At 41.6% G+C, this 27140-nt stretch overlaps 1 protein-coding gene across 1 annotated transcript in view; it reads left to right on the top strand.

Moving 5' to 3' along the window:
• LOC122815615 (deleted in malignant brain tumors 1 protein-like) overlaps nucleotides 1–27140 on the top strand; it is a 949251-nt gene that overhangs the window by 921382 nt on the left and 729 nt on the right. The window contains 1 exon segment of the mRNA XM_044088272.1: nucleotides 23486–23806. Within this exon segment, the coding sequence (XP_043944207.1) occupies nucleotides 23486–23806 (321 nt within the window).

Genomic DNA, 27140 nt, shown 5'->3' with positions numbered 1-27140 from the left:
ATACATATATATCACATTTATTAAGATTACATATAAGTATTTGCAAATCTACATGACACTAACACCACTGACATGCTTAAGTCACACACATTTGACACTTACTGGTGATGTGATGTTATTACCATATATCTGTGTGTCATGTGATGACATTGCTCACACTCCATGAGGATGTTGTCTTGATGTGGGCATGTCTGTTTGCCTGTACTGGTGTCTTTACGTATCAGCACATGCCTGGATGTGTTCACATTAATGCAATAGACCTTAATGCTGTGTATATGTCACATATATTGTCATACACAGCCTTTAGGGATGTGACCTGTGACTCTGCAGACTTGCTCACAGAATGTTTTACATGTATGTGTTTTACCATATACATCTACATGACACTGTACAGCTGTGTAGCATCCTGCCATGTATTGCCTGTGTTGCACATGTGAAACACATGGGACAATAGCTAGCCTGATGGTACTTGCAGGGTTGGATATAAACTATAGCATGTATGGTCATAGTGAACTAGTAGGCTATATGCCCTGAGCCATTTATGAGCCTAGGCAGAAAGATTACCTAGCTGTAGCCAACAGACAGGTAAGTTTCAGTGGCCAGTTCAAGCAGTGCATAGAACTGATCCACAGGGTTACTGATATATTTAGCATGCAGTCATTACGCCATGTCAGAGAGAAGGGCGATGTGCAGCTTCACTGGACAGGGATACATAGCATGGCAAGAGTATGTAAAGTGTATGGGACAGAGATCTGTCAGGCATGTTGTGATCCTTGTACTAGAAAGGTGGATGTCCCTGAAGTATGTGTTTATTTGGAATCAGGATGTGTTAAGTGTAACATCTCTGGGTTGGACATGGCTTTATTTAGGGTAGGCTGCATGCTACATAGTGGAGCTAGGGATTGGGAAGGGCAGTGTAGGCCATCTACACATGGGCAATAACCCTTAAAGGAAATATGTGATCTATTATGGGTCACATGAGTGTTGAGTATGGCTGAACAATTATCTCTATATTCATGGATGGCACCCTGTCATGATTAAGGGTGCCACATATGACTACCTGACTGGTGTGGTGAAGTAACTATCAAAAGAAAGACTACTGTCCATCTGCATCTCATACGCACACAGTTGCCATTACGTTGACCACTGCCTAGGTGGTAGTTCATGGGTACAGGGTTTTTACATAGGGGATGACAGCGCAATACTTAGCTGTCAGATTGTGGCCATACTTCACACACCACACCTTTGACACACAAAGGCCCTTCTGTATGTTGAAAGCAGCACACATTGAGTCAACTATTGCTCCTAGCTCATAGTCATTTGTAAACATCATTAGGCAGATGCCTTCTGTGTTAGTCTGTGTGGTATAGATAATAAAGAGGGGGAGTACCAGGAATGAACCCTGTATTACTGGGGCTGGCACTGGTTTGATGTGCGTGTATTAGTCAGACACCTTCTGTAGTGTTGGTTCTGCCAGCAGTCCAGTTGCCAACCACTCCTGTGACATAGGAATGTACACCTAGTTTACTGAGTGTAGTTGGAACACAGTATGGGTGATTGTGTCCTAAGACCTGGCAAGGTCATGATATGCTGTGTGAATCAACCTTACTGGCATCTACATCTGTACTTAGTACATTAAATAAGTTGATCATGGCTCATGGCCTTACAGACCAGACTCAGTAGTACACTATTTCCCATTATCAATGGTGTCTCCCCCTTTGTAGGGTGTGATAACTGTTGCTGTGCACCATTCAGTGTGTACACAGACTGACATGGAGCTATGATTGAACCTGATTTGTATGCGTAGATCTGATTGTGCTTATATTTGTGTAGGATACACCCTGGGATGTTGACAGGTCCCATGAAAGCTGTATGTATGGCTTTAGATAGTGCAGCTTGTACCAGCATAGTTGTTATTACAGGGGCTCTGAAGTGTACATGGATATACAAATATGTGCACCTGTTGAGAGGGGAGGTGGGAGTGGGTTTAGGTTCTCCAAGACCCTATCTGGATGAACAGGTGCTATTTCTGTAGGTGCAGTACTTCCCATGCCATAGTGCTGTGCAGCACAGCAGGTCTTGTTGTTGCCATTACGATTAATGACACAGCTATAGAATGCTCTGTGGTTGGCCTCATAATATGTGGCTGATTAGTTTCACAGTAGCTTTGTGTGGTTTTATATGGTGTATCTGCATCTTACTGAGGCTGACCATGGATCATCTGCACTCACGTGTGCTCACTCTTGCAACAGTTACTACCTTCTGTGGTACAGTTTAAAGCATGGCACCACCAGTCAGCCTTATTGTTTGTGTTTGGTTGAATCTTGGTTCTGTTTCAATGGCACAATCACTGCACATATGTGACTGCTTAAGGTTCATTTGTATAGGATTCAGTATTTGCACATGCATTGTCCATCTGCATGGCTGCCATGACAGTCACCACTTTGCTCTCAGGAAGCATAAAATTTGCTTTGGAGACTGACTATGTGTAGCATACTGTTAGCCTTGTTTGTGTGACTATTGTGATCCAGGTTATTGGGGTTGATGGAATCCAAAATGCATTGAGCACAGGTGTTGGTAGATGAGGAGTCTTCCCAGTTCATAATGGAATAGTTGATAGTAGCCATTATTATGGTTTTCTGTCTCAAACCTAATCTTCCCCATTACAGGACATTATGACAGTTGGGAAATCTGTAACATGGTGAGTGATCTGGCGCAAGGTGCAATTTAAATTCCACATTGGCGCAAAGTTAGTTGCTCAGCATAATGCATCTGAAGTTATGCAAGTACAACCAGCGTGGGGGGTGTACATATCCTTCAGGAATATGGAAACACCTGCGGCCCGTATGTTCCAATAAAGGATAATAAGCAAGAGGTGAGGTATGTGTCATAACATGGTCATGCAGGTGTGCTGTCTGGAGCGTTAGACATGTCTCAGCCACTGCACAGATATGTTCTCCATGTTAGGGACTGACATATGCGAGTCCATATAGTGTTTCTGACATGTATCATTGAGTAGCGAGACCTGCAGTTTATTGCTTGGCTATCCCTGTAACAGAAGTGGACCTTCACTTGAACTGTGCATGATGTAGGCACTATAGGGGAAGCATGAGCCCTAGCCAGTACCCAGATTCCCAGGGGTGACAGGTGCCGGCCCTGTCTGGCAAAGCATCATGGTCTGTCAACCATGTTATCCCAGGCAGACAGATACTGGATACCCTTTGACTTGCACCTCTACATTAGACAATTGTGGAATGCAATCCTTTTGTCCCTGCACTGCAGTATCATTCTGGCCAATGGTAAAATGCTACCCAGGCCTTGGCACATACCTGCATGGGCTACAACATCTGACAGTTCATACATGTGTTTCCATGCAGTTCAGGCTACTGCATCACAAGTCCTGCACAAAAACATGGAATATGCCAGAGCCATGTGTATAATTCTAAAGGTGGTCTGAGTGTATGGGTATGTGGGTAATCATGGCAGACAGGCAGCTGACAGTATATATGCCCTCGTATAGGTTGGTGTGTAACATAGTGCTAGAGTTTGCATTCACAATGAGTACTGTTGGGCATGTTTTCAGCCACATGTACTGAGGTGTGGCACAATTATGCAAACTATGTCATACAGTTTGTGTGTTTTGTTGTCTGTCTATTCCAGCTTGGGAGGTCACTTGTTTGGCCAGATACTTAGAAGCATCTGTGAATGTGTGGGATTTCTAGTAGTGTGTGTGTGTGGGTGTCCTTACTGTGTTCTGGTAAGGGTATGTGTTGGTTGTGATGATGAGATGCATGTGCTAACCTACACCTCATGACTTTCCAGTCCAGTCATGGCTGTAGACTGGACTGCCTTCCAGCTTACCCCTGTAGCTGCATCCCAGACAATGTGTGGGGTGTGGTGTTAGGTGGGGTTGGCAGTGTACATGGTATAGAGGTTACATTCCCCCAGGATGGACACATGCACAAAGCTGACATTAGTAAACACCAGTAGCTGACTAGTGGACATGCCTGTATGAGCATTCAGTACTACAAGTACCAAGTACTGTATTTAGTTTACTTATTGCTTATGAAGATGTTTTAGACAGTGATGCTCACATGTAAATATTTGTGATTTGGACATGACAACACTGGCTATTACTGAAACATTGTAGCTAACTTAAGCAGCAATCCTCCTCTGAGGACCACATCACATCATGATAGTTGATTACAGATGATGCAAGTGTCTACAGGTCTGTTTCCTTTTCTGGGTATGTACTCACATATCCACCAGGACCATGAGCTCTGTTGGACACAGACACCCACTCCCCAAACAGAGTCAGGTATCAATAGACTCTGATGCCACTATCAACATGATCAGGATATAATCAGATAGTGTAAGCCATCACCTATGAAGCTGCTATTAACCATGGGCAGCAGTCTCCTACATCTTACACTCCTACTGCAGATGTTACACTGGAATTAAAGATGATATGCAACCTGTTTCATTACCAGTACTGTGCACTACCTTACATACAGTATGTGCAAGTGGCTGTTCAGTTGGCAATGAGAGGTTAGGCTACACAAACCTGGTAGTTCAACCAGTGTGTCTCTAATCTCAATATCCACTCTATGTAGTTGTGCACATAGCCATTTGGCCCAGATCTGTAACAAGGGTCAATACACATTTGCATAACATGTACACATGCACAGCTGTTATTGCTTGCAAACAATACTAGAGAGGTCCAGCCCTGTAACAAGGGTCACTACACATTTGCATAACATGTACACATGCACAGCTGTTATTGCTTGCAAACAATATTAGAGAAGTGGATATTACATGTGTTATGTGCATGGATAGTTACCTAGCTCTTCCAATTATCTTTGCTATCATGCTGCTAAACTGTCAGATGAAAACAAGTGATATGTACCCTGTTATTGAGTATTGTAATTGCCAATAGACATAACTACTGTTTGCATAACATAACAGAAATGTTATGTAGAATGGAATACAGATCTGCCTAAAATACTGTACATTACACAGTTATTGGCACAATATCCCACAATGCAAACCATATTTGCACAGTGGCCCACCTTTGACATGTTCATCTTACTTATACACAAATACATATGTCTACTGTTACAATATATCGACATGTACTATCCCGTTATACCACATACTTGTTGGACCAACCCTGACACTGACTGGCTGGAAGCGAATTGGTGAGTTCCAAGCCCATATCATCCCTTGTGGTGTATGAGGAGTTTGCCTTGTGACCTACAGCAGTACACACATAGAATACTACAAGCATTACTACTGCTCAACAATACATTGCTACAAGATAGCTATTTCCACTATATGCATTGATTACACTGTAATTCTTACAGAACAGGTACTACATACACAGACATACTACATGTTATACATACCTTCTTAGTAATTGGAGGTGTTATTGACTAGTATAATACTCATTTTCTGTTTGTCTTTCAGTGTTTTATACTCTTCTACAGGTAGATACAGATGGTTTAAATGTGTGACAAGGCAACCTTTTATAGTTACAGATCAGTAACATGTGCTATCCAGATAACCAATTGGTGTTCCTAAGTAGCTAATTACATGCACATCAGCTGCACTGCTGCTGCCTTAGCCAATACCATGGCTACAGTGGAGTATAATTGAGTACTCCACTTGGGCGTTGTCCCATTGCCTTACTTGTGAGGAATACAGTCTGGAAGTGTTATTTGGAATCTATTGCAACAGCTGTATGGAGACGAACAGTAATATATTGTGTGTAATGCCTAGAGGATTTGGTCAAAATGTGAGTACTGCTGATATATTTCTGAACATTGCTTCTTGTGTGGGTTTGTCTATACCTAATACTTCTTCATATGTATCAGTCTGGTCAGGATGTTTGACCAACTCAAAGCTGCATAGCTATGCATATAATGTTAGGGGGATTACAGTGTGCTTACCAGACATCTTTAATTTGGTGTTACTGTGTATCATACTGTGCTGATAAAAGTACTCAGTAACACTTCCTGGTGTACGAACCTTTCAACCCTCTGAAACGGGATTAGTTCATAAAAACCCTGCAACATCACCAGCTGTTCAATTGTATAATAGCAACTATTTCACATAGGGCCATGTCAGTGTGTCTGTGTCCAGGTATTTTAAGGTTTCAGCAGATGTTGTACAGTAGTTGAATAATTGGTTATGTTATGACAGTATGTATTGATGTAATTATTTTGGGTGTGGGGGAGATGTTGGTGGGTGTACATAGCAGATGCAGGTGTGTAAGAACCCCTTTTATACAACGTTTATATGTGTGTGGGTGTTCTTTCCCTATGTGAACACCTATCCCTTAGTGGACTAATACTATGGTAACTGCAGGCTGATTCATTAAGGCACTGTTAAATGTTCCTGTATAGCATGCAGGTACAGTTAGTCCTTGAATCCTTTTGGCAATACATCAGAATGTAATAAAGTTTTGCTAAATGAAAGCTGTCTGTATATTTCTGTCATGGATATTTGCAGTCATTGCAGTTGTGTTGGTGACTGTGTCCATGGAACATATTTGTAATAGTGTATTGGCATATACTCTTCATATGTTATGTTCATATTGTTTGGGGGGAGCGGAATGTGTGATAGCTATAGTCCATGTCATGTTATACTCAGATATGAACACTTTGGATGCTGTCTACACATATGTATGTATGTGTATATATATATATATATATATATATATATATATATATATATATATATATATATATATATATATATATATATATATATATATATATATATACATATATATATATATATATATATATATATATATATAGATATAACATATAATACATATTATTGTATACGTTTATCTGTACCTCCATAGATGTGTAGATGATTTTAACCTATATATATATATATATATATATATATATATATATATATATATATATATATATATATATATATGTAGACCTGTATATATCGACATGTCTCTATGTAGCTCTCTCTCTCTCTCTCTCTCTCTCTCTCTCTATATATATATATATATATATATATATGAGCATACACCTTTCATTGGGTAAATGGCGGGTTGTCCTATTTCAACACATTCCTCCCTTTTGTGTTTTAACCTGTCAGCATACACAACTGGCATAGGTACATCTCAGGTAGCTTAGGCATAGGTTACTCTGAGAATGGAGTACATGGTTGCAGGTTCTAATCCTGGAAGGTGTTATAATTTTACCTCTCAGAGTAGGCACTGGTAGGGAAAGTGTGAATGACGCACATTTAAGTAGTTGTAAGCAGGTTTGCCCATGGTCCGCTCGATGTTAAGCAAAGGCTAAACATGTGAAGCGCTTCTCCATTTAACCATGTTTAAGCGCTGCTTACCATCACGCAAACCCATGCAAACCCGCTTAAAAGTGCTTTAATCAACCTGCATCCAACAGTCCTTATTCTGGCCCTCAAAATAACTTAACTGCCCTTGCAGGTCTTGACCCCGGGACCATGAACACCACAGTCAGTGACTTTACCACTAAGGAATCTGAAATATGTACAAATGCTTTGTTGTTTATTTTACTACAGGCATTCCTCACTACTGAAAACAAATGTGACAGTCAGTTGGTGTACACATGTCTGATACATGTTAATGTTCATATGTTTGTGAAATTAGGTGTTGAAATGTGACATGACAGGGTGTATTATGGATGAGAAAGGTTCTTGTTTTGTGTCCTTTTTACATTGTCCCCATACTCCATGTATACCCCTCCAGTTCAGTTATTGAACATCTGACCCAGGCTCTCCTTGATGCATGATTTCATTACCCATCATTCCTCCCCCACCCCAATCTTCACATACACAACAACCATCCCTTCTATGGTGAATTAGGTTAATATTAATAGTTATAATACCAGAGTTGCACGTGTTTTGCATACACTTCAATTCCTTTGGATTGCTTCTGTTTCACAAAGTGTGTTGATAGATGTTTAGATATATGGCTATTGATGTAACTGTATAGATATCTATATATATATATATATATATATATATATATATATATATATATATATATATATGTGTGTGTGTATATATATCTTTATATTTATATCTATGTGCAGACATCAATGACATATATATATATATATATATATATATATATATATATATATATATATATATATATATATATATTTCATATTAATTTTTAACAGTAATACATATGTAGACTTGTATGTGTTGGTTCACAAACTACAGTACATTACAATGTACTGTACATATGTACACAAAGTGACTGTCCCATTTGTGGTCATTACAGTGGAATACATATGGTATAAGGTGTAGTCTAAATACCAGGAAACATGTATACACCTTACATGGCTTAGTGGTAAGTCCCATGACTATATTGTGCATGGTCCAGTGTTCAACACCTGCAATGCTATAAAAATGTTTTTTACTCCAGAATAAGGCTCATTTAAGCAGTTGTAAGCATGTTTAAAAGTGTTTATGTGACATTATAGCAGCAGTCAAACACAGTTGAACTTTGTAACGTATAATCTATGTGCGCAAAAACGGCCATATCCGCTAACTACTCAGGATATATACATTTCAGTGAAGTAATATCTCACTATATGCTTACATAAAATTACATTCTCTGTTGACTTTACTCTTCAGCACACGTGGGTTTATATGGGTGTTTCGAATGTTTATTATACAAACGATTATTACAAGCTGTGGTTAAGGTATACTTTTTAACATGATAAACATCCCTGACTTTATTGGGATTGGGACCCCAAATGCACAGATACTATGCAGATGCTGTACCATTACACTATTGACATTAATGTTGCTTCTGCCTGTTTCCTATTTAGATGATTTCTATGTGTAAGCTAGGCTAAGCAAAGGGCGGAGGCCCCCAAACCCACTGAACTTCACTTACTCTTGAAATAACATCTAACAAATGTAATGTGAGACAATAAATTACATACCTAACTACATTAGGCATAGCCCCTCACTGACACACTTCAAGGCAAACCTTGTTGTGTTAATGGGTAACAGAATATACACCCCTGGGATCATGTGTCCCAAAACCATACAGCCAGGGGGTAGGGGAGCCCATCCAGTTTGATAGTTGCAAGACCTGTTGGGGAAATTGAATGGTGTTGAATTGTCACATTAACATGCCCTCTTTAGATCACTAAGTGCCCCTATCACCCTCCACCACCCCAGTCTTCAACAGCTTCAGTAGTAGGTTATCTGTGAACCTCTAAAGTGCAGGCCATCACAGCCATAATATGTGAATAAACAGACTTTCAGATTACAATATACAGTGAGAAATTACCATGTAGTCAGGAAACAGTTAACTACAGCAAGAACATACAGAACATTGATATTTAATCACTCCAAAAGCTTATCTTGGAAGTTAGAAGACTTGTATATGTTTAAGGCTTTCTATTTCTTACTATCGCTTACTAGTAGGTTACCTACAGGAGAGATGAGAAACAAGCACAGATGGGAAACATGCATGCAACAATACCATACCAGCTTATGTGTCAGGTTTAGGTTTTGGAATATTGGCCAAAGCTATTGGCGCCCCCAAGGTGCCTTTTTTAGGAGAGTCTCAAAGGTGAGTACCAGCTCTGTAAACAGCACAATAGCAGAATCAATGAGGGCTATGCTACTCAACACCAGGTGTTGTGATCACAACATGCATGCACTCACAGCACTCCTCAGGATGGACAACGTCAACATCTGTGCAGTAACTGAGACCTGTCTTAAGGCTCCTGAGAGCACACCAGCACTACAAGACTACAACCTATACCACACATTTCGGCCACAGAACATGGACTGACACAGACATGGAGGGGGTGTATCCATATTCATCAGGGATACCTACACCTCCAGGTTAGTGGGGCAGCATGATACCTCTGAGATCATCCATGTGCAGCTAACATCAACCACAACAGCAGTGTAAACTGTGGCCTGCTACAGATCACCCTCCATGACCCAGGACCACCACTCCACCTACTTGGAGACAGTGGAGAACATGACAGGCCTACCGCACACCCTGCCATTGGTCGATGTCAATTACCCTACCATTAACTGGGAAACTTACTCAAGTACTCACTTCCAGGCTCAGCGCTTCCTGGAATTTATCACCTCATATGCCCTGTATCAGGTGGTAACCTCCCTAATGAGGAGTGGAAACATACTAGAAGTGGTCATCACCAAAATGGGAAACAGGTGCACCACAGCAGAGTTTAACCGGTCACTGGTTAGATCTGACCATGAACTATTCACTGTTTCCATACCCAAACATCTCCCCCACCATGGAAATCACAGTGTATACCTTTCCTACAGATAAATTTACACTACTAGAGACAGGGGTGGGGGGTTTTGCAGCCCCCACACTAAGGAGAAACACTGCTCAAGATATAGACAGATTTACAAATGCAATCTATAAACACCTACACAGATGTATGGATCATGCCATCACTGGTAAACCAAGACTCACTCCTCCTAGACAAGGACACCAGTCTGGTGGACCCCTGCAATAAACAGGCTATACTACAGAAGTAGGACAGTGTTCCAGACAAACAGCAAATCCAACGAAGGGCAGACATCCATGACCACTATTAGTATGTTACATAGGTCCCTCATGAAATCATCCAAGGCTAACATCAACAGGAAAATACACAATGTTTCGAAAGATAACCGCAAAGCCTTTTTTGGCTATGTCAAAGATGTAAGTGGTGACACACAGTCTTGCACAGTGCCAGTGAAATATAGCACAAAATATGCTGACCCTACTGATATTTCCAACATCCTTGCAGATACATTCAGCGCAAAAGAGCCCACAACACTACCCGAAAGATAAAGTATCCCACACATCAGAGACACACAGGTGGAAATGGCCCTCTCTAACAGCAGAACACAGCATCAGTGGAGGCAGATGTTGTCCCAGACTGCATCTTGCAAACAGTACAAGACAACCTGACCCCCTACCTAATTAAGTTTTTCAACTTCAGCCTCTCCACAGGCTACATGCCCATACAATGGCACATGGAAACGGTTATTCCACTCCACCAAGGTGGAATCACAAATGACCATGGTAAATACCACCCCATAAGCCTGACTAGCCTGGTCTGCAATGGTATGGAGTGTATCCTAATGGCACTCATTAACAAAGACATTGTTATCCTCCAAACACTTGACCCAACCCAGGTCAGCTTGGTTGAGTGCAGTTCATGCCTAATGAACCTGTTTGATGTCTTACATACAGTCATCAAGACATTAGATGAGGGGAGAGGTGGTTCACACATACTACCTGGACCTCGCCAAGGCTTTTGATACCATGACCCACTCAGGTATTATTGATAAACACACCAGTCTGTACATACACCCATACATCACAGGTTGGGTTGCCAACGGGCTTACACACAGAACCCAGATGGTACGACTAGTGGTATCCAGGTCCAACTCTTGACCTGTCATGACTGGTGTCCCACAGGACTCAGTCCTGGGAGCCCTACTGTTTGGCATATACTTCTCAGAGGTACAGGCAAACACAGGTGGACTATGGCAGACCATGCTTGGCAAAGACTGGGAACTGGGAGCCATGATTGATAGTCCAGCTGACACAGACATCCCTCAAGGGGCCTCAAAGAGACCGACACAGGGTGTCAAAGTCATGGCCTCCAGCTAAGTGCCACTAACTGCATGGTCATTCCATTGTGGAATATTAAGCACCCACATATTAACACATAAGTGGCAGCCACTTTAATACGGATGAGGTAATGTGGTATCTGGGAACTAAGGTAGATAGTGAGCTCTCCTTTGACAATCATATCTCCAAAGTAGTTAGGACATCCTTCTATGTAGGCCACCTGATTACTAAAGGGTTCTCATCTAGACATACTGGGGTTATAGTGCCCCTTTACTCATCACTCATCAGTCCCATCATAGGGTATAATAATCCATTTGGGATGTACCTCAGAAGACACTTCCAACAGCTGGAAGGTCCATGAATGTACCTCGCCAAGGGGATTACTGGCCTCGAACATATGCTGTATGCAGCCAGACTGAATAAACTCCTGCTTTATTCAGTGGCATCTCGTTTACCCAGAGATGATCTCTGCTGGCCAACACAACCATATCGAACTCAGGCTTAATTGATATGCTCCACCTATGGGAATCCATGTCACAGTGAGCCACACACTGCAGTGAGCTGAACCTTGCCACAACAATAACTGGAAGATGCTGGAGGGACGGATTCCTGTCACAGACACTCCACATACTTTGGAACAACATCCCTAACTACATTATACAGAGCCCTTCACTAACACTCTTTAAGAGAAACCTAGAAGAGTGGATGGGAAACAGTAGATGCACCCCAGGGATCCTGCCATTAGCTCTGCTCCACAGAGGGGCAGTTAATGAATCAATGAGGTGGCAAAAGCTGACACATTTTGGCTAGGCTTATGAATGGCCTCTGGCAGTTGGCCAAGTACCTACCTATGAACCTAAACATATGGTATCAGCACATGCTGATAGCTTAATTTACTGTTCAGGTGTTGACTTACCTTGTGCCAATGGCAGTTGTTTGTGCAATAGTGGAGGGCTGCCTATGTTGGATGCACACAGTAGACTGCCTATACATGACAATTTACAGGTAGTCTTGTGTGTGTGCCATCCATTTTTACTGTATGTGCAGGTGGAGAAAGGTGTCAGTCCCTAGGTTCCTACACTGTCAGTGTGTGTGCTACATGTTCCCTCCTTGCCAAGGCATGGGCATACTGGGCACATCTCTGTCTGCCTACTGGGGCTGGCTCAGGGTGTTCATTGTCTGAGTACCTCTGTGCCTGTGGAGCCCTTGGCAATGGTGGTGGGCTGTGAGGGCCCTCACCATTCTGTCCCTGCTGCAGCTGTTTCCACAGCATCATATTGTGTAGCATGGCACATACTATGACGACGTGGGCAAACGTGCCTGGAGAGTACTGCAAGGTTCCACCAGATATGTCCAAGCAACAGAATCATGATTTCAGCATCCCAAACACATGCTCTATGATGATTCTGGTTTGTGTGTGTGCCTCATTATGGCGTTCCTGCATGGGTGTATGTGCATTTCTGATGGAAGTCATCATCCATGGTTCCAGTGCATAGCTAGCATCCCCACCAGGTGATCATTTGGGATGTCCCCCTCTGGCAAATACCTGATACAGCTGTGAGGCATGCCAGACGTGGGAGTCATGATAGCTTCCAGGGCTGCTAGCACACACATCCATGATAATGCCCATGGCATTGCACATGACCTGGCAGTTGATGGAGGGTTATCCCTTGTGGTTTATGCAGCGCCTACCCTGCTCACCTGGTGGTGACTTGATGTGTATGTGCATGCAGTCTATTGCACCCAGTACCTGTGGGTATTCTGCCACATGGTGGAAGAGACCCATATTGCTGGCCAACTCCTCCTGCATTCGGGGGAAGTATATGTGCTCATTGGCATGTGTTAACATGGCATCCAGGAACTGGTGTAGTACCCCGGATGCTGATGCCTGTGAGATACCCATGATATCCCCAGTTGGTCTTTGAAAGGTACCTGTAGCTAGTATTCTCAGGCTTACACATACCTTCATATCCACTGGGATGGGTTCCCCTCTGTTCTGGCTCTGAGGCATGGCCAGCACAGCTCCACAAGTTGTTGTAGGATGTCCCTGTCCACCCTGTAATGCTCTACTATCTCCAGATCATGTAGCCCCTGGTAGGTTACCCTGGGTATAAACACTCTCCTCCTCTTCTGGTGCCTGAGGTGGTCATGTGCATCATCTTCCACACCACCTTCAGTCTCCAACACATGCTGGTGGATCAAAGCTATGGCAGCCCCTAACATGTACATACTAAAAGTTCCCCGACTGTATACACCACTGGTGCAGAATGTATGGGAATACACGAATGTGTGTGAGGTGCTTTCAAACTTTATACTATTGTGCTATGGATGCTGCTGATGTCATTGGGTGTGAATGAGCTATTCCAGCTGCAGAGTATCTTAATTATGGATTTTACAATGAGTACTGCAAGTGTGGAGCCTTTACTGTGGAGTTATGCTTGCCTGCCTTGATTAATCTGTTGCCCTTTAATTCTCTTTTAAACCTGGATCACCTCCCCTTATCAGGCATGCATCCACCTGCAGTCTTTCTTGTTTTGTACTTTCCCTACCCAGTCATGGCAAAATGTGTCTTGTAGCTGATATACTGCAAATCGGCTTTGTTCTGCTTAGACACTTTACTGTTTTCTTTGTAGTACAGCCCCACTTTTCCTGTTCTGCAGGTAGCTGTTTGCATCCTTGTTAGCTGTTGTCAATGGCCCACTGCAGGCTCCTAGGTGTTAATTAGTCATTTGTACTCCAATTTCCCTGCTGCAGCATTTCCTTATTTCTTTCCTATATCCTTCCTGTTTCAGCTGCAGTGCACACCACGCATACCCGTTTACCGGGTTTACACGCGTTTTCATCTCTGTTCACATGCATACTCAGTTACCTTGTGTACTCTCAGCTATGCAAAGCTATGCCCAATTCGACACACCCCTGTCCTGCAGCTTTGCCTAGCTAGGGGTGAACCGGATTAGCAATGCTCCAATGTGCTTACAGCAATGATGACACACCCCTCTCTTGATGTCATCTTTATCTCAAGGGCACACCTCGGTGTTATAACACTACACTGTGAGCTGCATCCTTACACCAGTGGGGAATCTGTGATTCACTATTACTCCTCTCATTTACATGGCATTGCCTACTAATTCCTAGCTACCGTGCAAAACACTGTCACAGCCCCTTAGCAACCCTTGCGCCATAGTATGGCGTAGCATGCGTACCATTGACTATTATGGGGAAATCATGATATGTGTTACATTGCAGTTATATTCTATATTTTTATATTTTCCTTGCCATTCCGTTCCCGCGCCTCTGCCCTGCGCTTCCACATCACGATAATGCAACTATATATATTAAATGTTAATTTTATATTTTGTACATGTTTTTTATGCCAATGGCTAGCACTGAAATAAATAGGACATGCTGGAGGGACAGATTCATAACCCAGAGGCTCCCTTCACTATGGAATAAAATCCCAGTCCAGGTTAGGCAGAGTCCCTCATTGAGTCTCTTCAAGAGGAATCTTGATGAGTGGATGGGAGATCGTAGGTTTACCCCAGGTATCACTTCTGTGTCACTGTTAGACAGAGGCACAGTATACTTACCTCAAAAAAGGGCATAGCAAAATTAATTTAAAATGGGTGGCGAAAGCCAAACACATTCTGGCTAGGCTTATAAATGCCCTAGGGCAGATAGCCTAGTATGAACCTATGAACCTATGAACCTATGTAGCTATTGGCATATATTAACAATATAATAAATGTGTTTGGTCGGCTGTCATGGCTCCGATTTTATGTTTGCAAAAATGTAAACCGTTTTCTAGGGTTTACATTTCTGCATGCTTACACTATGCCTGCACCACTTCCTGGATCACTGCATACCTTCATTTGCATGTTACACTGCTGCACATGGGGTAATTAGCATACAGGGCCCAGGATGTGTGTGGGCGTAGCGTTCGCAGGTAGTGCATGTGGGAACAGCTCATACCTGGATCGCTCGGTGGCCATATTTGGTGTTGGAACATTGATGCACCTTGCACCTTGCACAAGCTTTATGAATCCCGGTGTGCATTTATTTAGCTGTTTTCATTGCTTAGGTACATAGGCATATACTAAGCTAATGACTGCAAAGGTCTTTTTAAGCCTAGTCATGCATCCCAAATGTATCCAATACTTTTGCTGCCCTAGAATTTATTTTCAAGGGATGTGTGTAAGCTAGAGCATGCATTGTGAAACATTTACAGATATTATCTATCCATTAGAGATGTAGGTGACAGATGAGGGGAGAATTTTTGATTTCCTATCCACTGGTTAAGGTTATATTTCAATAAGGTCAGGGAAGAGCTCTGCTTTACATGGATGGGAAGACTGCATCTCAGAAGTTATACAGTCTAACACACATACCTGTCCCTTTGACATCTTACCTGTTTTAAATTTACTATTACAAATCTTAATGTGTTTAGCATCATTAAGATATTAGCTTGAGATTGTTTCAAGCCATTCAGAAACAGACATAAGTGTGAAGATTTTTTTCAGCATCTGTTCCTGTCTCTCTGGCTGTCTGCACCTTATATGAATTTGATCAAAATAATTCTCTTCCTGTCCTCATTCAGTGGGGTTTGCCCATAAGAACAGAAATATAATTTTGTGAAGTTACCATCAAGCTGGCAAGTTCTGTCCATTATTCTGCAAAAGCTTGAGATACTCTCTTTCTTATCTTTCTACTAGCTTAACGCACAAGTCAACACTTAACTCCTTTTTTTAGTGCACTTTTATAACTTGCACCATCTTGAACAAGACTACCAGTCACTACAGAGCCTTCTCTATGTTGTGTGTATATTCTGCCATCTGGCAGCGCAGGAGCTAAAGCTCTGACTTGTTAATGAGCTGCTTCCTCATCCAGGAGACACGGGTTTGAATCTTCACATCTTCATTTGTGTGCACTGTGACCTTGAGGAAATCATTTAACCAGACAGTGTTTGTGGGCAATTGGGAATGAGGGAAAGGCTGGTTAATAGTCTCCTGGAGTGTGTGCTTGGTAACTACCTAGAGACCATCTGCTGTATTAACTCTACTGGTCAAAATAAATAAATACTGTAGAGGATGGAAGGACAGCTAGCTTTACCTTTTTTGCCAGTTTTTTAATACTTCTTCCTAGAACAGTATATTAATTACCATATGCTCACATTTAATAAAACTGTTCTCAACATTAATAAGTCTATATGTGATAGTAGTAAATACCTAATTTATCTGGCGGCTTCCCTCTCACTTATAAGACTGTGCTTTGAGTTTCGTATACCTCGACCACATTAATTTAATAAAATGTCTTATACTAAGGCTGTGCCAAAGCCTTTGGAAAAAAAAACTTATGCCTCATCTAAAAACAAACCATTCATGCATGTCATTCATAACTACTGTAATGATACACCCTGAACAAAATCACTCCAGGTCAACTCTGAACCACAGCAGCAATGGAAGAGTTTTTGAGACAGGTGACTCTGTTGTCAGGCATACTGTTGTATCACTCACAAGGCAGGAGATGGAAAGGGTTACAGTGAACTGTCTTTCACGTACCAGGTAGCAGGATTTCTGATATTGCGATAGCCGTAGGACCCTGACTCCCGACAAACATGACCATGATATGGTAGTGGTACATGCAATGCTAAACAACATGAGACATAAAACCCAGAGGGACATACAGAGAAACCTGCCAGGATTTTTCATGCCAGTGTAGGTTAGACAGAGGTCATAAGTGGAATCCTTTCTTCACCTTGCATAATGCCCAAATGTAACAAAAAGATAATTTTGATTATTGGCAAAATACTTAAATGTCTTTTCAGAGGGATGCAGTAGGTGTCAGAATGAAGCAAGGTACTTGACAATCTGCCTCAGTTTGCTGAATATTGTCTGCACCTTACATTCTAGGGATATTGGCTAAAAATCTTGCTGTTTCCCAGTGCCTTTTCTGTGTAGGGTCCAGTTGATGGACATTACAATGTAACTAACATACCAATCTCAAAATCAGATCATATTAACTGGCTCTACGCAGTACAAGAAGTCTAAACAACAAATTCCTTGATCCAGAGGCATTCTAATATTTGAAAAACATCAATGTCTGCACAGGTACTAAGACTTTGAATGTACTGATGGCAATCCCTGTTTAGACTATTGCTTTTCATGGGTCTATATTAGAACAGTGAAAAGACCAAATGTGGAACGGCTTAAATCCTGAAAATGCCATTCATCAAAATCGCTTCTGTGGGGGGCTGTGCCCCTCCCCCTGCTAATTATATGTACCAACTGCGAGCTCGCACTACAGTGAGGAAAGGGCAAATTTTCTGATCATCACTGTACCATGATCTCACAAAAAACACCTCAATGAATGCCATTTTCAAGTTTTAAGCCATTCCACATATGGTCTTTTCGGTGTTCTAATATAGACCCGCTTTAAATGCCTTCTGAGCTGTGGCAATGGTGGTGAAGTATCGCTGTTCATCAAGGCACATATCACCCACAGGCAGACCTATAGGGACCCAAAAACTAAGCCTATTAAACTACAGACCACTCTAGATATCATTAATTGTACACTAATAGTTTATTCAGAAAACCTCCCTTGTCCCCAGTGACCACATAAGATTCCTCAGCATTCCATATAAACTCCCTGTTAGCAAAAACTACATTATTTTTGGCATCTTTAACTACCCTTCACTAATCTGGAGGCTTCCCTCTCTTCTAATAAAATGTTCTGTAAACTTCATTTAACTCCACCACAGACCTTTAATAATCACAATAGAATCTCGTATGATAAAGCTGTAAGACAATCACTTCCAAAGTCTCTAAAAAATAAGAATATTATGCCTCAGCTAAAACCAGACCACTCATCCATTTCATGTCTATGTGCTATAATGAGTTAGTCTGAGCAAAATCACTTCATGATAGGTTATGCCCCAAGATTTTTTGAAATAATGAAGAAAATATTTTTGAGCAGTTCATAAGAAAACCAACTAGACCACACAGCCTTCATTTCCTGATTCTTAAGATACAGCTGCTTCTTTTACAACTCATCTGGTATTTGCTTTTCTAATGAAGTCTGACCTCAAAGTTGAGACCTTCTTTTAAACTTGCAAAAATCCCTACAGAAAACACAACTGAATTTAAAGACTGTTTAAGCACCAGCCTCAACCTTCTGTATGACAAAATATCAAACATCACTTATGACATCACCACTCTTGACCTTGATGCACCAATTGGCATTACAAAGAAAGTCTACACCTATTTAGAAAAATGCTGAGAGCCGGCAGTCCTACCAGAACCACGTATCACAGAAAATTCAAGAACAAACCACTCTGGTGGTCCACACCAAAAATTCATTGTACATTAAGAGAAGCCCTTTCAAATGTTTAGTAGATCCAAAATTATTCTCCTCATGGAAAATACCAAAAGAATTTAAAAAAAAAAATCACAAAACATTTTTCAGCTCCCCAAAGTATGCTCATTCTTTTCACTCCAAACTTGCCCAAGAGTATAGATATCAGATGGTGCCTATCATGGGAAGAGTTGCATAGTCCAACCACTTTAGGCATGAACTCTGATGCAGAGCATCCTCTAGACAGGAGAATATGGATCGCGAGAACATTTTTGCTTAATCATAATGCTATTATTTTGAACATTCAGCTCAGTTATCTATTTGTGTAAAAGTCATCATGTATCTGATATTATGTAAATCCCTACTGCAAGCAACCACACACACTACTCTATAGACCCAGTCTCACACAACCATCTCACAACACATAACACACAAAACACAGGTCTACTCGGGCTCATCAGCAAAATCTCTAAGCAGTGAGGCAGCCAAAGCAGACACCAAACAATCAATACCACCCCAACACAACACCTGCAACACCACACACACATAGTCCACGGTCACAGTCACAAGCAGTCACAAAAGGCAATGCCAGGAGTGCCACTAGCACATTGGTGACCCCGTCAGACACACACTGACGTCTGCTCACCTCAGACTGAGTAAGGAGAAGCGTCGCACAGTAAGCTGCCTGCCAGGTGCCAGAAGCCCATGCCATGCGATCAACTCACTCCCCCAACAGCACTCAGAAGGCGTCGTCAATCATTGTCCACGCTTGGTGTTAACCTGTCCTGGACCCCGCAGTACTTCATCTGAGATCACACTCAGAAAGATCTGACCTGTGGCTCGATTATAGCCTACCTGCAGCAGTGACCCCCTTCCTTGAGAAGTGCTGCCTTCACCACAGAACAGATGCAACATACAGAGATAAGACATGATCAGCTTTTACCAATTGGCTTAAAACCAATTGGGCCAGTCTCTGGTCACATTGACATGGTGGACTCAGATGATACGCTGAGCAGCTTGCACCTGGTCACCCTGGGGGTTGCACTTGTCAAAGGCTACGGCCACCCCATAGTGCAGGCTCTGCCAATTCTTCATTCTTTACCACCTAGGTAAAAGTCAAAGAAAAAAAAAACTAAGGGTACCACCTTAAAGAAAAAAAAAACCTTTCAAGATGCTGTCAATGCCAGGGCCCTCTCAACCAGTAGATGCACGATGGCTGAGGGGTCTGACGAAACCTGGTTCAAAACCTGAAAAGTCTGTCCAGTGACAGAAACCTTGTCTAAGGCTCCAGGAAGCACCCAGCACTACCTAGTTTTTACCTCATAGGATGCCCGCCCCAAACCCGGATACCACCCGAACTCAAGATGGTCCATATTCATCAAGGCAGATTGCACCTCAAGATTGGTGGTGTCGCACTTACATGCATCTCTGCAAGGAACAGCATGTTTTAACTATAGTGAAACTCCTTGCAATTTGTAGTATGTTACAGGCCACTCCTCGCAATGATCACCTCCCCCTATATGGCCTTCTCCCTGACAACTAGGCTAATTCAGATAGGAACACACCACAACTACTACACTCTCACCACTACTACCCTGGAGTTCTAGAGGACCAAATGCATACCAACAACTAAATACTCTCACCCAAACTAGAAAGGAATTTATAAACTCAAAATGCGAACGGAACAACCGCAATGTTCTGGCATTTTGGAGAACCCTCACTGGTGAGATCTGATCCTAACATGGGAGCACTGGGTTCAACGCTACTTTACCGAGCTCACTAAGACCGCAGGAAAGAACTTCTTGAAAAGGAGGTCACACTCCGCCTCAACCAAATGGTCTACTTTAGGCCCCTTGAAAGCCGACTTCTCAAACATGGAGACCTACCAATCATCCTGCCGCTTAGCCTACCAACACCTGCTCAAACCGCTGAATCATTTTCACATAAATGCCTTCTGTACCAAACTGTAACTACGTCGTAATTAGCAATCCTACAAAACAATAAAGACTACCAAAAATTAAAGAACACTACAAGATAACGGAAAAAGGCTAGCAACTCTACTGCAACAAAAAGGAGAAAGTAAAACTTGATAGCAAAACTTTAAAGTTTAAGACACTGCTGATCACTATATAAGTAACAAGCCTAAAAAAAATCATCCAGGGCTAATTTTGAATAAGAGGAAGTTTAGGGACTCTAAAGACAATCATTATAACAAAATCATTTATGAGTTGGTGTTGAAACCCAGAGAAACCTCCCAGATCAGGGCTAGTAAAGGTTCAAATGATGTTGAGATTACTGATCTAGACTACATTGCCAACACCAGGCAGCCCCAAACATCTGCCTTGGGTGGTCCCCTCAAGGAGAACACTATCTACTCAATAGGACCCACACCCAAACATCTCTAACGCCCAGAACTGAACCTCCACCGGGAATCCACGCCAAGAACACAGAGCTTGTGGACCTGTGATCTCACCCCCGGATCTGCAGGAGATGAACTGGCATTGTGGTCCTCCACCAGCTGACAGCAGCTGGTCTCTACCTCACCTCCGGATAAGGCCCAGGAAGGCGTGACAGAGATCAGGTCCCCATCAATAAATGCAGATAATTCTGACAATGCATTTGGGAAAGATGTTTGGCCAACAGTTTGTCATTGACAGGTGCAGATAATAGATCTCATGTAAAATAAATCCATAGGGAACTCTACAGACCTTTTACCTCCAACTGAAGGCAGCTCTGTAGTAGGCAGACCTCGGGTATCATTGAAAAATATCAACTTAACAGTCCATACATTACATTGATTTGTGGAAAGGTACGTCCGGCAGCATACCTCCCACAAGGGCGAAGAAACTGGCTGGAACTGTCAGCCCACAATCCTTGAAAACCTATCAACTTAAAGTCTCTCCCACACATTCACTCTTGGTCAAACAGGCTGGGCTGAAGGAACCCATAGGTCAGAGTTGGCGCCATGTCACACCCAAGCGCTAGGCGCCTGCGTCCTGCCAGGATCCAGTCCTGGGCCTCCACAGAAGTTTCTCATAAGCACTTCTGAAGCATGCCTGCCTTCAGAAGGGGAAGAGGAGCGATGCAATATTTGCAGATGCCGCACAAAGGCAAGTTAAATGCTATGAAAAGGCACAATCAAAACAGATAATTTCAGAAATCCTAACTACACCCAACTGATAACTGTGCTTTCATGGCGCCTAATGTTAAACTAAAATGGCAGCTCATAGTCTACAAGTCGTTCGAATATCATGAAGCTTAAGACAGGTGGCCGTGGCAAATCCCTGATCATACTATGAGATATTCAAGTCTATATAACCCAGGTTGATGTAGTTTTGATTCGACACTCATGACCCTAAAGTAGTTAGGAAGACCCATCGGAAGCCCACCAGAAGGAGAAAGGACTAGATCAAGGGAAGGATTGTCTTATACTCACCAAAAAACCATCAGACCAATGATCGAGTACAATGCCCCATTCGGAATGTATCTATGCCACATCTACAAGGCTGCAGCTTCCACAAAAAGTTCCTCACCAGCTGATACAAGGGTCAAGTCTCTCAGGTTATGCTGGGAAAGGGAAACTTTCCCAGTCATGTTCAGATTAGAACCGCTGTCAGAGAGGCGGGAATTAGACACTGCAAAGAGAGGAAAGATCTGTGGGACACGAAAATACCGGTTCAAAACCAGAGATCCCTCAGAGCCACTTCATCAGAGACTTAAAGAATCCCACGGGTTATTGGGGGACTTGTGGCAGGACCATCACCCAAAGACTCACTTGCTGTGTGAAATTACAACCAAAATATTACCTGTAGCACTCCCAAACCAGGAATCTTGAGCAAAGCAAAGGGATCTATTTCTACAAACCATAGGGGCCCCAGTGTCACCGTGGAGATGGAGGGCCAGGCTTATAATGGGCATAGTTTCTCAGAAATTGGTTAATAGCTTGAAACTCAGTTTAATTATGTTCATTTTTTTACTGGCTAAGTGAACAGTTCACCATAAATTGTTTTTTTTTTGTTTTTTTTTTTTGGGGGGGGGTGTGGGCAGACCCAGAATACTATCTGCAAAACAAATGGCAAACAGCTGCAAAGTTGCAAAGGTGAGGTAATATTATGAACTATATACAATATATCTGTAAGTAAAGATATCAAAAAAATAATACAGTTAAGTAGTGCTAGTATTCTTCGTTAATATGTCATATAAATAGTGAAAGTGTAATGGTTTATAATTACTTAAAAAATTCCTTACTGAATTATCCCATGCAAAACTATTCATATATTTCACTGGTAAACAGTGTTTTCTTGTTTCATACAGATGCTCTGTGAGAGTTATGTCATTGTTCTGTTGTGCCATTTTGTTAATTTTTTTGTTACCCGCATTACAGAAGTTCAGTATACTATGTTATATCTCTAGAAGTGGGGAAATGATAGTATGATATCATGATAAATGTTATCACGTACATTACAGTTCTTCTTTATTTATAAACAGGTAACATTTCCTTACCATTACGTCTTGTGAATGGAACCAATCGCTGTTCTGGTCGAGTTGAGATTTATTACAAGTCACAGTGGGGTACTGTGTGTGATGACTTATGGGATATAAATGATGCCAAAGTGGTCTGCAGAGAAGTTGGTTGTGGACAGGCTGTTTCTGCCGTAGGGAATGCATATTTTGGGATGGGCTCAGGTCCTATTACTTTGGATGATGTCCAGTGCAGAGGGAATGAAAATCATCTTTCAGAGTGTTCTGCCAGTACACTTCTGCAGCACAATTGCATTCACTCTGAAGATGCTGGGGTCACTTGTAAAGGTATGAAACAACTGTTTGTCTTAATGTTATTTTAATTTAATCAGTGAATGATAATAAATGAAGTTTAAAATACCGCACTTTAGAACCACTAGCTTTCCTTGTTCGCCAGTAAATTAGCCATGTTCATTGGTAGTGACATGGTAAGAGTTGTATGTTTTTGGATGATTATTTTTTTCAGTACACCAACAAATAATAATTTTCTGAATCAGCAGTACAAATCACAGAACATTACTGAAAATTTCCCCAAATGGTGATTCGCATATAAGGAAATATAGTACAATGAAGGTTGTCTGCATTTTAAAATAAAGAAAAAGACAATGTGCACCACACTGATGACAAAGAGGTTAATAACAAGTTTGTTATGCTGCATTGTCATATTAGATCTTATGCAACAGCAACCACATAATGCTGCCATCGTCATTGATCATTGAAATCGCTACCTTCAGTGATTATAGCGTCTTACTTACAGAGAAACACAAAGTCATAAAATAACAGGATTTGCAGGAAGAAATGAGGGCAATGTGGACGAAGGATACCCAGACAGTTCTAATAGTAGTAGGAGCAATGGATAATAAAATAAATTACAGTCTTATGTAGATATGCTACCTATTCTTGCAACGCCATATGAATTGCAGAAGGTATCAAGTTTGGGCACATTGTGGGTACTGCAAAGACCATTTTTGTTTAACATCAAAGAGTGAAACAATGTCATTTTCATGGATTTTAATCATACTTTGACTTAGAAATGGGGTCCAGTCCCATCATGAAATTATCGGTGCCATTACATCACTTTAGAAACTCAAACCTATTGCCCAGTGATCCTCCCCACCTCTTCTGTTCCTACAGTAACATTGGTACCATCATGGCAATGCATTCCATAGTGCACTACTTGTCTCCCTCTATCTCTATAGTGCAGTCCAGTAGATGAACACGGAATACATTGACATTTTGGCAACAAATTCCCTGGTAGATTACTGGTCTCCCTGTATGTCTGTACTGCAGTCGGTACCATTATGATACTTAAGGGTCTGTCCATGGTTCATCATTGCTGGCCTCCTCTTCTGTGCCTTGTGTCCATGATATCTCCCTATGCTAGTAGTAACTTGGATGCCAGTTCATATCACTCTGAACCCAGTCCCTAAAGTAAAGGTGGTGCTAGTACATATCACTCTACCCTCAGTCCCTATAGTAAAGGTAGCACTAGTACATATCAGTCTACCCTCAGTCCCTTTAGTAAAGGTGGCATTAGTACATATTGCTCTACCCCCAGTCCCTATAGTAAAGGTGGCACTAGTGCATATCACTCTACCCTCAGTCCCTATAGTAAGGGTGGCAGAAGAACATATCACTCTAACCCAGCCCCTATAGTAAAGGTGGTGTTAGTACATATCACTCTACCCCCAGTCCCTATAGTAAAGGTGGCACTAGTGCATATCACTCTACCCTCAGTCCCTATAGTAAGGGTGGCACAGGAACATATCACTCTAACCCAGCCCCTATAGTAAAGGTGGTGTTAGTACATATCACTCTGTCCCCAGTCCCTATAGTAAAGGTTCTGCTAGAACATATCACTCTACCCTCAGTCCCTATAGTAAAGATTGTGCTAGTCAACATATTTACACATTTTTCTCCCTGGTATCTGGTGGTCTCCCAACCCTGAATCCCCTTTTTGATGATGGTGCTGTTGTGGCATTTTACAGAAAGCCCTGGTGTCTATTGGTATCCCTACCACCTCTGTGTTCATGATTGAAGAAGGCCATTTGTCCACGTTCACTACAGTGACATGGTTGGGATGTCCTTCTTCATACATGGCTAAGTTCTTCCTTAAATTGCTTGGCCATGCAGATAGCTTCCTGAGGGAGGTTCCAGGAGAGAAACACATGGCTAATTAGCTTGTACCTCTCCCCAGGAATGCCTCATTAGCATACCACATTGTAGATCAGAGTGTGTGTGCTATATCTTTAAGAAGCATAACAAGGACTGAATGTTCATATATAAATAGCAATCACGTGCTATACTCAGTGCCATTTTGAGAGTACAGCCAGAGATTGAGCATATATGAATGTAATAGCTAGTTTGTATACAAGTTTACCCAAGTTAAAGTTAATAAGCTTCAATCGTGATGTGTTTGTACATAATAAAGCTGCTTCAACATAACCCACAAAGACTCATCTATTATATCCTGACTAGATGAGCAACATGGTGTCAGAACCAGGATTACAGAGACTGATATTCAGAGCTACAAGGTGCAGAGATAACAGTGAAGATGAACTAAGAGAAATGAGCATGAAAAAAAGCCAGAAAAGAACTAAAGGTAATAAAAACTTGCACGATCAGTTTATTTTATAAAAAAAGATAAAGTGGAGCATTACAAGGCACAAACTGCATTATTTAACAAGCAAGAGGCACAAAATGTTCATCAATTAAACAAAATGTTTAAAATTAAGGTATTTGATAAGACAATGGTCAGAAAATTACATAAAGGGCTTGGAATTACTTCAGAATTGCAAAGCGGGCATGTTTAAGGCAAAACAAGCATGATTAAAGCAAAACAGGCATGTTTAGAGTAAAATGAGCACAAGAAAAGTGCAATGGGCATGAAGAGATTAAACGAGCAAAATGAATATAAATAGGGTAAATAGTGCACATTAAGCATAAATAAAGCAAGATGACTACATGTTTTTGGCAAAGTACTGTGTTTTGGCATAACTGCTACTTTGTATTGTATTCAGGGCATAACTAGAGTTAGTCAAAGTATCTCAAAGTGTGTAAAAGTGCTTACAGTGTGTGCTTATTACTGTGCATGTATTCCAAAGAGTTTCTTTGTTTGCAAAGGGCAACTATTTTATGAAGTACAGTCAAAGTACAGCCATTTCTGTGCTGGGTGTGTCTATTCACAAAGTGCTGCCATTATAGAATGTTTCTTGCACTGTAAAAAATTATCTAGCAAAGTACCTCCATTTTGGGGAAGTTTCAATGTGCTGTGCACTGTTTATTTGCAAAGTGAAGTTACTTCGAAATGCTTCTTACTCTGAACTTCTTCTGCCCAGTTCATTTGCACAGTGCAGTTATTTTGAAATGTTGCTTATGCTGATGAGGAGACTTTTGCAGTGCAGTGATTTCATGAGTTTTACAGTGCCTAAGAGCCTTATTTCACAAAGTTCAGTTGTTCAGAGGTGTGTTGGGCTATTAGGCAAAGTTAAGAATACTGGCATAAATTTCTGGTGTGTGTGTGTGTCTGTGTGTCTGTGTGTTTGTGCATATTTGCAGAACCCTTCACTGGTATGTGTTAATATGGCAGATGGATTTTGAAAACCCTTTTTAATATTTTTGC

This window comes from Protopterus annectens, chromosome 1.part1, assembly GCF_019279795.1.
Source record: "Protopterus annectens isolate FY-2018-M chromosome 1.part1, PAN1.0, whole genome shotgun sequence".
Taxonomy (NCBI): domain Eukaryota; kingdom Metazoa; phylum Chordata; order Ceratodontiformes; family Protopteridae; genus Protopterus; species Protopterus annectens.
Note: the sequence above shows the minus strand (reverse complement) of the source record. Positions and strands in the feature narration are given on the sequence as shown.